The 13432-nt window shown below is 37.8% G+C and overlaps 1 protein-coding gene across 6 annotated transcripts in view; it reads right to left on the reverse strand.

The window, feature by feature from the left end:
* The window catches only part of rhot1a (ras homolog family member T1a), a 69096-nt gene that overhangs the window by 38408 nt on the left and 17256 nt on the right, over positions 1-13432 (reverse strand). For 3 of the 6 annotated variants that reach the window (XM_052032694.1, XM_052032693.1, XM_052032692.1), the window contains exons 3-10: positions 9673-9754; positions 8367-8410; positions 7682-7735; positions 7476-7528; positions 7011-7119; positions 6039-6140; positions 4187-4285; positions 2381-2489 (exon numbers count right to left, since the gene is read on the reverse strand). In XM_052032694.1, coding sequence (XP_051888654.1) covers positions 2381-2489; positions 4187-4285; positions 6039-6140; positions 7011-7119; positions 7476-7528; positions 7682-7735; positions 8367-8410; positions 9673-9754 — 652 coding nt within the window. Of the gene's footprint in view, positions 1-2380; positions 2490-4186; positions 4286-6038; positions 6141-7010; positions 7120-7475; positions 7529-7681; positions 7736-8366; positions 8411-9136; positions 9154-9672; positions 9755-13432 lie in introns of those variants that run through there. The other 3 variants (XM_052032697.1, XM_052032695.1, XM_052032696.1) reach the window with 3 other exon arrangements.

Here is a 13432-nt window from a genome sequence, read left to right on the forward strand (position 1 = left end):
ACAATTGCCTATGTTACACTCACTATACAGCACACACTTCATTCTACCTAAAGAATTAATGTGGAACAGCTATGAATTTGCCTTTCCTGTGTTGGGGGGGGGGGGGGAGAGGTTGACTCAAGTTTTCTCTCCTAACTTCAGGCCTGTGATGACCTTTATTAGAACTGTGTGAATGTGGATCAGAACTGAGTCATCACAGTTACAACTATAATGTCTACACTTATAAATGAGGAATGGGTAATGAAATAAGTGCATGGAATGATGCCCTACTGAGGAATCAGGGCCTGGGTAAGAAGGGGCGAGAATAAAGTGGCAAATAAAAAGTTTCATTTTAATAGGCACCAAAGTTTAATAGAGATTGAGAGCTTTGAGCTGCAGAGGGATCTGGGTGTCCTGGTGCATCACTCAAAAAGGCTAGTATGCAGGAAAGCTAACAGATCATTATCACTTACTGTTAGGGGAAATGAATACAGAAGTAGGGAAGTTATGCTTCAGTTATAATACAACACTGGTGAGACCTTATCTGGAGCATTATGTTAAGTACAGATCTCCTCATTTAAGGAAGGATGTTTGTGCATTAGACCAGAGAATATTCACTGGACTGATACGTGACATGGGTGCCTTATGAGAAAAGGTTGGACAGGGTAGGGAAGTATCTGCTGGAGTTTAGGACTTGACTGAAACACAAGGTCCTGAGGAATCTGGACAAGCTGGATGTGGAGAGGATGTTTTCTCTTGTGGGAGAATCTAGAACTAGGAGCCACTATTTAATGATAATGGCATTGAACATTTAAGGCAAAGATGCCACAAACTATTTTCCCTCAGAGGATTGTAACTTTCTTCCTCAATGGGCAACAGAAGCAGTGATAGACAGGAAATTGATAAGCATTGTGGGTGGGGGGGGGCGGTGGTGGGGGGGAAGGGTTATCAGGGGTAGAGGGGAGAGTGGAAATGAGATTAAAATCAGAGTTTACCAAAAGGAATTTGGACATGTACTTGGATAGGAAAGGTGTAGAGGGAAGCAGACCCAATGGGGTCAAATGGAGTTAGCGTAGATAGGCATCACAGTTGGCATGAAAGAGTTCAGTCGAAGGGCCTTGTTTCTGTGCTGTTGAACTCCATGGCTCTTAGCTGGATATCAAATAAAATGAAACTCGGATATTCTGATATCCTTGGGACTATGGAAGTGCACTGTGTAATGAATTGACCTGTACGATCGGTTTGTAAGACAAGCTTTTCACTGTACCTCAGTACAAGTGACAATAATAAACCAATAATTATCCTGACCATTGGATGTTACTCATATTTATTTTTATTTCACTTTTTTCATGTTACACAGTAGCACAATAAAATTTCCAGTGAACTCAGTGAGCTTAAAAGGATTGGGAAGATCACAAGTACTCTGGTCCAGCTACAAATCTACCCACCTTCCTGACCCAGATCCCGGTTCCAACGACATACCTAGCCCACAGTCTGGATTCCGGCCCTGTCTGCACTCTGGACCTCCAGTTTTGGCCGCTCGCACTCCAGACTCCTCAGAGTGATGAGTGAGTCAGATGCCAAACCATCAAGATTTCTGAACAGTCAGATCTTGGATTACTGGAGTTTTATTGTACACCTAAACATGACGTGCAGTGCAGAACCTGCATCGTATTCAATTGTCATGTCAGGGCTGCGTTTACATAAGTGAAGCACTGAGTGAGGTCCAGGCACCAAACACAGAGATTGAAAACATCATATACATCTAAGTCTAGGAGGCCACGCTAACAGCGTCAGCACAGAAAAGGGTAAAAGGAAAGGAAAATAGATGGTCACACTCAAAAAATATATATAAATTTGGCAAAGGAAATAAGAGAAGTACATCAGTCAAGAAAGACTTCTAATTGCAAAGTTCACATATGCCTTTGGTGAAGGCAAACATCTACTGACACACGTGATCACATTCCCCTCCTCTGGCAAGTCAGGCAGAAGTCATATAATGACAATTCCCCTCTTGTGGCTATGTAAGTGGATGCCCAGATTGGGAAGAATTAAATTTTTGAATAGCTTTTGAATGTACGCTTACAATTATTTGACTGGCCGTTTCACTAGATAATGTGATATAGCTGAAGTAACAGTAAAATGGCTGCCAATCTTTTAAATTCCAATAGCATATTATCAATTTTAAGTAAAGAACTTCACTGATTTCCTGTTTAATAAAACCCAAGAGGTCATACCTCTAAGTTAAACAACAATTTAAGGTTAAGATGGCCAAGTTCTGACATCACAAGATAGATTGAAAAGAGTCATACAAGTTGGACGGGTCAAATTTCTGATATTACAGAATGGGGAAGAAGAAAAATTACGAGGGAAGCTCTACACTACTGTTGATTCAGATTACCTTCCAACGTCAATCCATTATCAGCAACACCATTGCTCATGTTTTTCCGCACTACGTTCTTCACATCTTCCAAAGCTTGAGGTGCCAATGGAGTGTTAAAACAGGTTCTCTAAATTAAATACATTGATAAAGATCACCAAATACTCAGCCTTAGCTATGACATAGTTTATATGTTGCCCCCATGACTAACCTGCACACTGGAGCAACTCCACTATTCAGATTACTTAGACGATTTACAGCATTTGGTTACTAACACATTGTTTAAGGAGAACCAGGAAATTTCCATTTAAATGAAGGTTTATTAAATCCATCTGCTTCTATTATTTATCTACCTTTCCTATCTTTACTTGCTTCATTAAAGCCTTGCCAGGAACCAAAAACAGCAATTTTTAAAATAAAAAAAGGAATGCAATTAAACACAGCACATATGATTTTTAAACGAGGTTTGTGACACAGTTGAGGGTCAAAGTTTTAGGTGCATTAATATAAAAAGAATGGCAACAGTAATCCCGAAAGGGCCAATGTTTATTCAGCTAGAAGCCTCCCACCATTCAGCAGTGCAGTTTCCAAAATGAATCACTAAATGGCTTGCTGATGTAAAGGCTGTGAAACTCTAGTAAACTAGTAGTTAATCAGCAAGCTCTCCTGCTAATCCAGCCAATTTCCACATGGAAACAAAGTTAAATACTGGCAGTGATGGGACAACATGGACTGTTATATTCTTTAATTGATGACCTACCTTGTTACCTGATCTGTTTACCAGGAATTGGAAAGTTTGTTCACAGGTTTTTATTGATCATTACCTCTAAGGATACATAATTTGGAAGCAACCAGCGTGGACTTTTCTTGCTAAATTGGAAATGAATGATAAATGCTGTTACGGACTCAGTGAATATCCCTTTAAGATAGAGAGAGAGAGAGAGTGTGTGTGTGTGTGTGTGTGGCGTGCTTACGTCAATAGAAGATAAAGGACGTAATGACGTTGTTGAAGAAGAAGAGAGAGAGAGAGAAGGGAGAGAGACACCAGCCTGCTAGTTTTCTCTATCGATGGATGAGAAACAATAACTGTGTCTGCCACTGAAATCCATGTATGGAAATTGGAAGTAATCCGGTGGAGTTCACTTTGTTGCTGACCTGGAGAAGGAAACAGGTATTTGTGTGGACGACCACGATTCGGATGCTTTTCGGGGTGAGGAAGTCACTACCGAGTAAACACTGAAGTGTCGTTTGGGTTCCATCGTGGAACATTTGGATTTCGTATTTACTCTCTCTCTGTTTCTCTACATCTACGTCTTATCTTCTGACAACGGTGGTTGTTGAAGAAGCCCTTGCTCATGTTTCACCTTATGGCTTGCGGAACTGAACTTTAAGAACCATTCCTGAACTTGGAGTTTGGGACTTTGCCACACACACACACACACACACGAAGAGTTTAGTTTTGGGGTTAACGTTCAAGGTTTAACATTTTTGAATTCTAATATACTAACATTTTTACTTTTATTTTACGTATTATCATAAGTAGTGATTAATAAAATAGTTTTTAACACTGAATCAGGCTCAGTGTGTTTCTTTTGTTGCTGGTTCGTGACAATGCAATGCCAGCAATTTCCTATGAAGAAATTTTTCTCTCATTTAAATGGTCTTTTATAAAAAAGATCTTCAACTTTTATAAACACTATTTACCAAGTTCAACCAGCAAATTATATACAGGAGGATCCAATGTTTGCAGCTGGCTGTTCTAATTAGAAACATTTCCAATACTGGGAAGCAGTGTTATTTGGATGTGTATACAGGCTAGGTTTGTACCTGGAAAAAGTTGAGTTCTGCATCATTGAGAATCCCATCATTATCCTGGTCTGATATCTTAAAAATGCGTGTTAGGGCTTTGATGCAGGCAGGTTTCATCTGTAAGTACACAAACATCGTAATCAAATTGGGTAATGCAAGTTCCTACTTTGATCACCTAAATTAAAAAGCAAAAACATATAAAATCTATGACTCAATCATTCAAGATTCATGCTTTAATCTTCGAAACCAAACCAAACTCAGGCTTTCATAAGCTTTGCCAGATTGTCTGCTAGTTCATGCCCAGAACTCCCCAATCTCTGCAGCACTAAAACTGGAAGAGGAAGGACAAAATAGGGAGATACCCTGAAAAGATCTGTAATTTATAAAATGACTTCCATAATCTCAGATTGTCTAAAAGTACTTTTTCACCAGTACCTCTGATGTACTATGTGAAATTTCCAATCCACTTAAAGACAGGTTTTGCAGTAGCACAATTATTACTGGACTAGTAATCCAGTATCTTATATTAATAATCCAGACACACAATTCCCAAACATAAATTCAATTAATTTTGTGTATATAAGCTACTAACAGTAATTCTAACCTTTAAACTGCTCAACCATCATAAACACTCTCTGGTTAACTAATGTTCTTTAGGAAGAGAAATAAGACATCTTCCTTCCCTCAGTGAGAGGAGAGGTGTTACGTAACGAAAAGCCTTTCTTTTTAACCTGGTCTGACCATAGAACAGTATAGCACAATACAGGCCCTTCGGCCCACCATGTTGTGCCGACCTTCAAACCACGCCTAAGACTATATAACCCCTTCCTCCCACATATCCCTCTATCTTAAATTCCTCCATATGCTTATCTAACAATCTCTTGAACTTGACCAACGTACCTGCCTCCACCACCACCCCAGGCAGCGCATTCCATGCACCAACCACTCTCTGGGTGAAAAACCTCCCTCTGACATCTCCCCTGAACTTCCCACCCGTTACCTTAAAGCCATGCCCTCTTGTATTGAGTCCTGCATTTAACTCTAAGTTTGTAGGAATGCTTCTGAATTTATCTAGCAAGCCTTCGGTTGGATTACATCAATAAAACAAAGAACAAAAGTTGACAATTCACTTGGTAATACTCTCTGCATCATACTTGGATGTGACAGGAGCATATCCAGTTGACCTACAAGTCTTCCTAATTAGAAGCAGTGAATTTGTGCCTAAATCAGAAGAGCTATCAAGTCAAACAAAAGCCTGATAGTCATCAGAACTTTAATATTCAATCACCACCTCAGAACCTCTCCCCACCCCACCCCGTCACTATTCCTGGCTGCGCTCCACTGGAGCTTGTGGCCAATTATCCCTCTCTCTGTTCTTCTGTACACAGGGGCACAGAATGCACTCTGAAGTGGGAAACTTTAACATGCTTCATTAAGTGGGGCTCAGTAATTCCGCCATTGACTGAGTTCTGAAGGCCATTGTTTCCAGACTGAGTCTGCAACAAGTGGTGAGAGAAACAGCAGGAAAACCATACAAGGCCTGGTCTTCACTAATCTACAACAGTTGGTGCTGTAGCACAATTATTACTGGACTAGTAATCCAATATCAGACACACAGGAGATAATGGGCTAAAAACAGTGCTGAAAACACTCAGCAGGTCAGGCACCATGACTGGCTACCTGCTCTGTTGAGTGCTACCAGAATTTTCTGTTTTGATTTCAGATTTCCAGCAGCTGCAGTCTTTTTATTTTCAATTAGAGAAATGGGTACTTGGCCACTAGTGCCCAGGTAATAATGCTTGCCTAAGATAATGCAAAAGACAATACTCTGTGAAGAGACAAACATACACCTATGCAGAACTGCCTTTACCTCTTTCTCTTCTGGGCAGTAAAGCGGACCCGTAGGGTGCAGAACAGCTTTCTGTGCATAGTAAAACAACTCAGAGATATTCTTCAAGTTTTTTGCTGAACACTGTAAAATAAAAAAGTAGACCTCTAAAATTTATTTTGACTAGTTTAATTATTATAGTAAAACTTTAATATGGAAGAGTTGCACAAAAACATTAAGATTTCAACCAAGATGGTTATTTTGTAGTTAAATTCAAATACAATTAAGACCAGATAATAGTGTTCAAAAAACAGGGGTAATTTTATTACTGTTGCCTTAATGATTCTTTCTCGTAAACACATTAAAATCATTACTCAAAAGAACATGCAAGGTTTTATAAAGTTAAAATGATAATGAAAGCACGCTGGTCTAGTCAACTAAACATAAGCCATGAATGTACAGTTACTTTAAATATTATTTGAGATGTGGGTATTACTGGCAATGCCAGCATTAATTTAGTAGGTTTTGAGAAGGTGTTGGCAGACTACCTTCTTGAACCACTGCAGACCAAGTAACAAAGACAGAGAAACAAGAGTAATAAATCTTCCAGCTTTTGTACAGTCTGGAAACAGAAGTACAAAAGTAATTGAATAAACTAAATTCAGGAATGCACTTTTTTATTGTGAGAAGACACATTCTCCCTTAATTTCAACATTCGCCAACAGTAAGACACAAGACGGTGCAGAATATAGTAATAATTCAAATTGACTATTTAGCTCTAACATGATTTTTAATGAAGCTATTGAAACTTATTGGTTATTCTCTGTGGTAAGTGTAAGTTGGGCGGGGGGAGAGCGCGAGAGAGAGAGTGTGAGAGAGAGAGAGAAACCCACGTTGTTATATGTAGTTAAGTAGTTTTGGTGGTCAGTTTAATTTAATATTTTAAAACTAATTCAACGCTGCTTGGTTCATGACTGTAATCCCACCAAGTGTGCTTCTGAAAGGATGACCTACCTCAACACAGGTCTCTATCTCTGTGTACTGGTTCATTATGGGGAGAATAGCTTCCATGCTACTATGTTCAACCAGATCAGATTTGTTTCCAACCAGTATGAGGGGCATTCTGGAAACAGAAGATAAGTGTATAGGAATTCCAATAAATCAAATGGTCATTGGATGTTCAAGAGAACAGCTTTGCAAAGTTTAGTTAATCTTTAATATAGATCAGTCAAACTTCACTTGGCTGTAAAGGCCCACCTCATGACTTAAACCTGGTAATTCCATTTAATTCACAAGTTAATAACTAACCTCTTCTAATTATAAATTGAGAAGTTGATACTCTATATTAACATTAGCTCCTTTTACTGACTTTAACATTTTATTGGCCAACAAGCTAAACACAACCAAAATAATAAGTCTCTTTAACCCTTTGGCAATCCAGCCATGCAAAACAATTGTTTGTATTTAATTTCACAGTACCTGCTATCCTTATCAGTCCTGTCATTTATTAGAGGAATCCATCTACTTGTTACCTGCAACAGACAGATATTTGATTTTGTTGCAACTCAGGTTTGAATTTAGCAAGCAACCAAGCAAGTCTAATTGTTTCTGTAAGCAACTAATGTATTACAATACTCTTTCAAGCCTTTGCTTATGACTCGGTTTAAAATTTGAATTATACATACCTTGTCAATGGAATTTCTGTTGTTGACAGCATACACTATACAGATCACGTTAGCCTGCAATAGAAAAGTGTAAAATAATGAAGCAGACTTAAATCAATAAGTACACATAAAAATACAAGTCACCATTTCACTGACATTTGCATTTAGTATTTAATTAAACGGGAAAATTTGTAACAGCACAACTTATTGATTCACTGCAGAAAGAGCAAATCAAATTTAGAATTCTGAAATAACTGATATACTTCCCTCACCATCAGCACAGACACTCTTAAAAAAACATTACCTTCCTTCATAGCAAAGAAATAAATAATTATGAGAAAAAAAATTACTACAGATACCAGAAATCTGAAACAAAAACATGAAAAGTTGGAAATACCCAGTAGGTCAGACAGCATTTGTGGAGAGAAAAACAGTTAACCTTTCAGGCCAGTGATTAACTCTGTGTTTCACCAAATGCTGCTGTTACCTACTCAGTATCTTCAGCATATTCTGATTTTAATTCAGGAGTTATCTTATGAAGTTGAAATCTTACCCCAGAAAACAACTGGAAATACGGTATATTGATTAGTAAGGCAATATGGAATATAATTATTGGTCAAATTCTCAGTACTCATCAGCAAGTGTGGCAGTCTTTTGATTCTACAGAGAACTTCTGTAAGTGATATTACATTAATTTCAGACTCACCTTGGAAATTTCATTGTGAAGTTGTTCCTCTGTCTGCTCTGCTTCTGTTGGTGAAAAGACAATTACGCAAAGATGGTATAATTTCCAATTTTGTCTGAGACACTTACTTAATCGTATTAAAGAAAATCACTGGAAAGAAAAAAATTGTCTACATTTGAGAAATTAACACAATTATGGAGATACGACACAAAGGCACTTTAACTTAATATTATACTTCACCAGGAACCCCCCACCCTTCAGAAATGTTTTACAAAATTCTCACAATTAAAACCAAAGACATTCATAAATTTCATCAGTGTGAAGTTATGACTTGGTATACATCCAAGCAAAGATCTCCATTGCAATAGCTCCACAAGACAAAAAACATCAGGTATAATGTGGGAATAATGGAATAAAGTACAAACTATTCAGTACATTGTCAATGCATCCTGTTGCACAATTCTAATGAATTTGTGAGAACTGATCTAAATTCATATACTACAATGTGTACAATAATGCTGTTAATTGAATCCCATTAAAAATACAACTTTCTAATCTTGCCACTCCTCAGTCTTCTTTAAAGGCAAATAAAATATTTTAAGCCAAGCCCACACCCAAGAAGACACCCACGCACCGCATCACTTGAGCAAGAATGTTTAAGATATCCAACTGTGACCTGTAAAGTGTAATGCAATAGCTTACTGAACACAACCTATTTTGATGAAAGACCCAAAATGAAAATGTCAGACTATTCACTAGGAAGGTTTGTAATTACACCCCAGAAGAATTACCTCTATTATAGAATGTTGCAGTATTGCAGACCCCTTCTCATAATACAGCTAGCCCTGGCTGTTCGATATGCACTGGGAAAACAGTATTTGTTGCAATAAAATCACAGGATGAAATTATTAATTTCATCAAAAGGAGTAAATTGAAAAAGTTTACAACACTGAGGCAGAGTAAAATTATATTGCTTGAAGTATCCTGTTTCCATCAGTTATTTTTACAATATCAATTTCAGCTGGCACTGGTTAAATTCAAAAATCAACCTATTGTTAATATTTAGAATTACTGTTTAAAATAAATGTTGGTAACTATGACATCAGGGATAAAATAACATGCTGAATTTAAAGCATGTGCTTTATTCATAGGCTCAAGATAATTGAACTATTTAAATTGGGGATACCTTGTTTAAATATGATTTTTAATATTGCTTTTGGAAAAATGTGTTTCAATAGCTCAAAATGCCAGTAAGATGGGAGAGGCTGTTACTGGATTCAAATCTACTAAAAGACTTGTTGCCATCTGATGATGGACTTTTCTTTACCTGAATAGTCTACTATGTGTGTGGGGACCTTCTCTGGAGTTACATCTGCGGGGATAGTGATTTCTTCTGCTCGTAGAGGAACCTTTCAAAAAAGAAATAAATGCATAACTGTATGTAATTCAAATGTTGTTTTTAAAAAAAAGATAGTTAGCACGGTGTGACTTAACCAAAAGCTGGGTCATGATAATTAACACAGTCCACGTTTAAATTTATGAAAATAGGAAGTTGTGTAATATTTCAGATCAACGATCTTTTATCAGATCTATTTGAGCAGTAGTTTTTAAGCAGACCTTTGGCTGTGTACAAGTTAGTAATGTAACTGAAGTACGCAGGTGGGTAGTTCAGGAGGTGGAGCATTCCTTCTCCTATATAAGCTGAGTTCTCTGTGCTTCTGATGCACACACTCAAGATTCTCAGTACCATCCTGAATGCTCTTTCACTTTGGTTGATAATGGGTCATGGATTCCCAGGTGTCAGTGGGGAAAGATGCATTTTTTCCCCAGGTTTGGAGAACATCCTTGAATGTTTTCCTCTATCCATCTATCAGAGGGTAGTTGGACAGGTACTTGGAAAGGCCTAATGCAGACAAGTGGCATTAGTGTAGGTGGGCATCACGGTGGGTATGTTTGAGGTGGGCTGAAAGGGCCCATTTCTGTGCTGTACAATTCTATGATTCTGATCTCTTCCCACGACAGATTTCAAAATGGCATATCTGTTTTGGGAGTATGATGTCAACAGCATGGCCTGCCCAACAGAGTTGACTGAGTGTAATTAAGGCCTCAATGCTAGGGATTTTGGCTAAGGACACTATTGGTGGATTTGAAAGAATTTGCAGAGACACTGGTTGGATCTTTTCAGTCCTTTGAGGAAGGTGGTGTAGGTAGTTCAAGTCCCAGAAGCACACAAGAGGGCATGAACTGCTCCCACTCTATAGACCACGTGTTATGTGCTGGTTTCAGGTCTTGACCTTCACTTAGGTGTTGGTGCCCTGAAGGCAAAAGTGAACTTTATCAACAATATCTGCCAATGAAATAGTTCATTATTAATAATAATAATATTACTACATCTCTGGTTGTCAAGCACTGAGGTTATGAAAAGTACATTTTTCTTTCACAAGTATAGGAAAAATATTCACAAGATTAACATCAGCAACTTCAAGATTTTTTAAAAGAATTACATATTTCATTAGTAAAATAGCATAAAATGCATTGATGGGTGGGGACTGGAGTAAGGGAAAGTGAGAAGGAATACACGTAGCCCTGCTTCTGGAAAACACTGCAATGATTTGTAAGATCTGCTGTAAAGTATAATAGGTTTTAATATAATTTCCCCATTTTCTAAGAAGATTCATTTGAAATTTTGGCATGTGATGACATCAATTATGAGGAAGCAGAAGCTCTTCTTGAATACTTCTCAATCAATGTATGGCATCGATCTTAGAACATTCCCCTGTATATGTCAATATATCAACTTACATTCCAATAACCGTGTATTTCCAGAACAAAATAAATTTAAATAAAGATAGTGAAAGATTGATGCTGATAATTAAATGCAAGAGCTACAACTAGAGCAAATATCCACAGCCAGAACTGCACGAGAGTCTGAATGCATCAGCCAGATGATACAGAGAAAGCAGAGAGAAAACTAAAACATTATGGGTGCATCAAAGAATGACAGTGTAGGGTGGTATTGCTTTGGTTGTAAGGTCATGCTTAAATGTTAAGTTATCTTTAGAGAAATTATAGGAGAATTTAAACTTTGAAATTTTTCTCAAAGTAATGAAGTAATATTAAAAAACTGATGAAGCTTAAATTTAATCAAATTATCATTAAAACATTATATAAAAATATTAACTCCTATGCTCAGTAATGGGACAAAAGCCGAGCAGGTTATACCAATTATATATTGATCTTGGGCATAATTGTCAATTAGCACAAGAAAGCATACAAATTGTACTTGCAACGGAACCATATTTACTTTAAATAAGCTCTACCTTCCTCCACTGCCCCCCCCCAAAAAAAAGATTCACCCAGCCCCATGCAATGCTTCAGTCTCTCTCTATCGTTTCAAGAGCCCTAGAAATTCATCCCACGAAATCCGAGCCATTCAGTTCCAGTTGTGTTTGTATTTCTTATTCAGAGGTTTGATCTGTTTTAATTACGAGTCTGAATATTTGGAAATAACATCAAATATTTCGGTCTCATTGGTGGACTACGTTTAGAACATCAAGCTATATTAGCATGCAGAAATGTAATTTAAGTAAATTAAAATGAACTAATTTAATATTAATCATGATGGCTCCTTGGAATGCATCTTTGAGGTGTTTATTTTTCCTACTCCCAAAGGCACTTTATCACAATTAAAAAGAAATTGTGACTGTGGCGCACTAATGAAGAGTGGCAGCACAGTGGCACAGCTAGTGGAGCTGCTGACTCACAGCAGCAGACCCCAGGTTCAGTCCTAACCTCTGATGATGTCTCTGAGGAATTTGCACATTCTCCTTGTGATCATGGGTGTTTCCTCTGGATGCTCTGGTTTTCTCCCACATCCCCCCGAGATTCGAGGGTGGGTAGGTTAATTGGCCATTCTAAATTGCCCCTAGTGTGTAGGTGAGTAGTAGATCCTGGGGGGAGTTGATGAAAATGTAGAGAGAATTAAAAAATGGGATTAATGTAAATGGGTGGATGACAGTTAACATAGACCCGATGGGCCTCTTTCCGCATTGTTTCCCTATGAGTGTAAACTTGAAATCTTTGCATCTGGAATAGAGGAAAAAGGAAGCTTCACGTTGGTGGAGCTATCAACGAGGTCAGGCTGGGAAGGATGTAAATATGGTCACAGATAGAAAGTACTCCTCTGTTTTCAGCAAGAACAGCCAGGTTCTCCCAAAAGTTAATATTTTGGTTTGAAAAGCATTATTCATGATCTAAGGTATAATTTTTCAAATGTTCTACAGATAATTTTCAGAGAATGTGACAAGATAAACAAATAGCTGCACGATTAAACAAAATCAAGATATCCGTTCATAGTCCGCAAACCACACTACACCAGAAGACCTGCAATGAACAGTAGGTGAAGACTGAGACCAAGAAGCAAAGGCTCCATGCGAGCAGGATCTCAGGTTTGAGCGAGTTCAAGCAAAGAGGGAAGCAGGTGGCAACACGGTCAGAAAACTTCAAACTTATTCCTTTTATGGGCTTGTTGGGCTGTAAATAGAGAATCAACATCGTTGGCTGAAGAGTAGTAAATCCTCCTCACCCCATCACCTAGTTTTCAGATTTGTTCACCATATCCACTGTGAGAAAAACATCTAATCGAAAAGAGCAGCAAGAATTTGTTCTTAATTGTATTTGTTCTTTCACAGCAGAGACAAGGAAACATCTTAAACAAATTCAAACATGCAAGGCTTCAGGGTTAAAGTTTGCCTGTGACTGCTGTAACCAAATGCCTTTGTTATAATCTTCAGGTTTTGTGCATTCTAAATATACTTAACCCTGTTAATTGAATCCCAAGTACACTGTGCTGTTTCCATTCTCGTGTTCACAGAAAGAAATTGACAGATACCAGGAACCAGGTCATCTTCCTATCCTTTTAGCTAGAGAATGATGTGAAAGAAAGAAATCTATTTCCCATTTCTTTCTCCATAGACTTGCAAATTATTCAACTTCAGGAACATATCAATCTCTTTTAAAAGTTAGCATTGAATTCCATGGGCTTTCTTGCTGTGTATTCCAGATCATAATAAAAATTATCTATGCAA

The sequence above is a fragment of the Pristis pectinata genome, chromosome 18 (assembly GCF_009764475.1).
Source record: "Pristis pectinata isolate sPriPec2 chromosome 18, sPriPec2.1.pri, whole genome shotgun sequence".
NCBI classification, from domain to species: Eukaryota; Metazoa; Chordata; class Chondrichthyes; order Rhinopristiformes; family Pristidae; genus Pristis; species Pristis pectinata.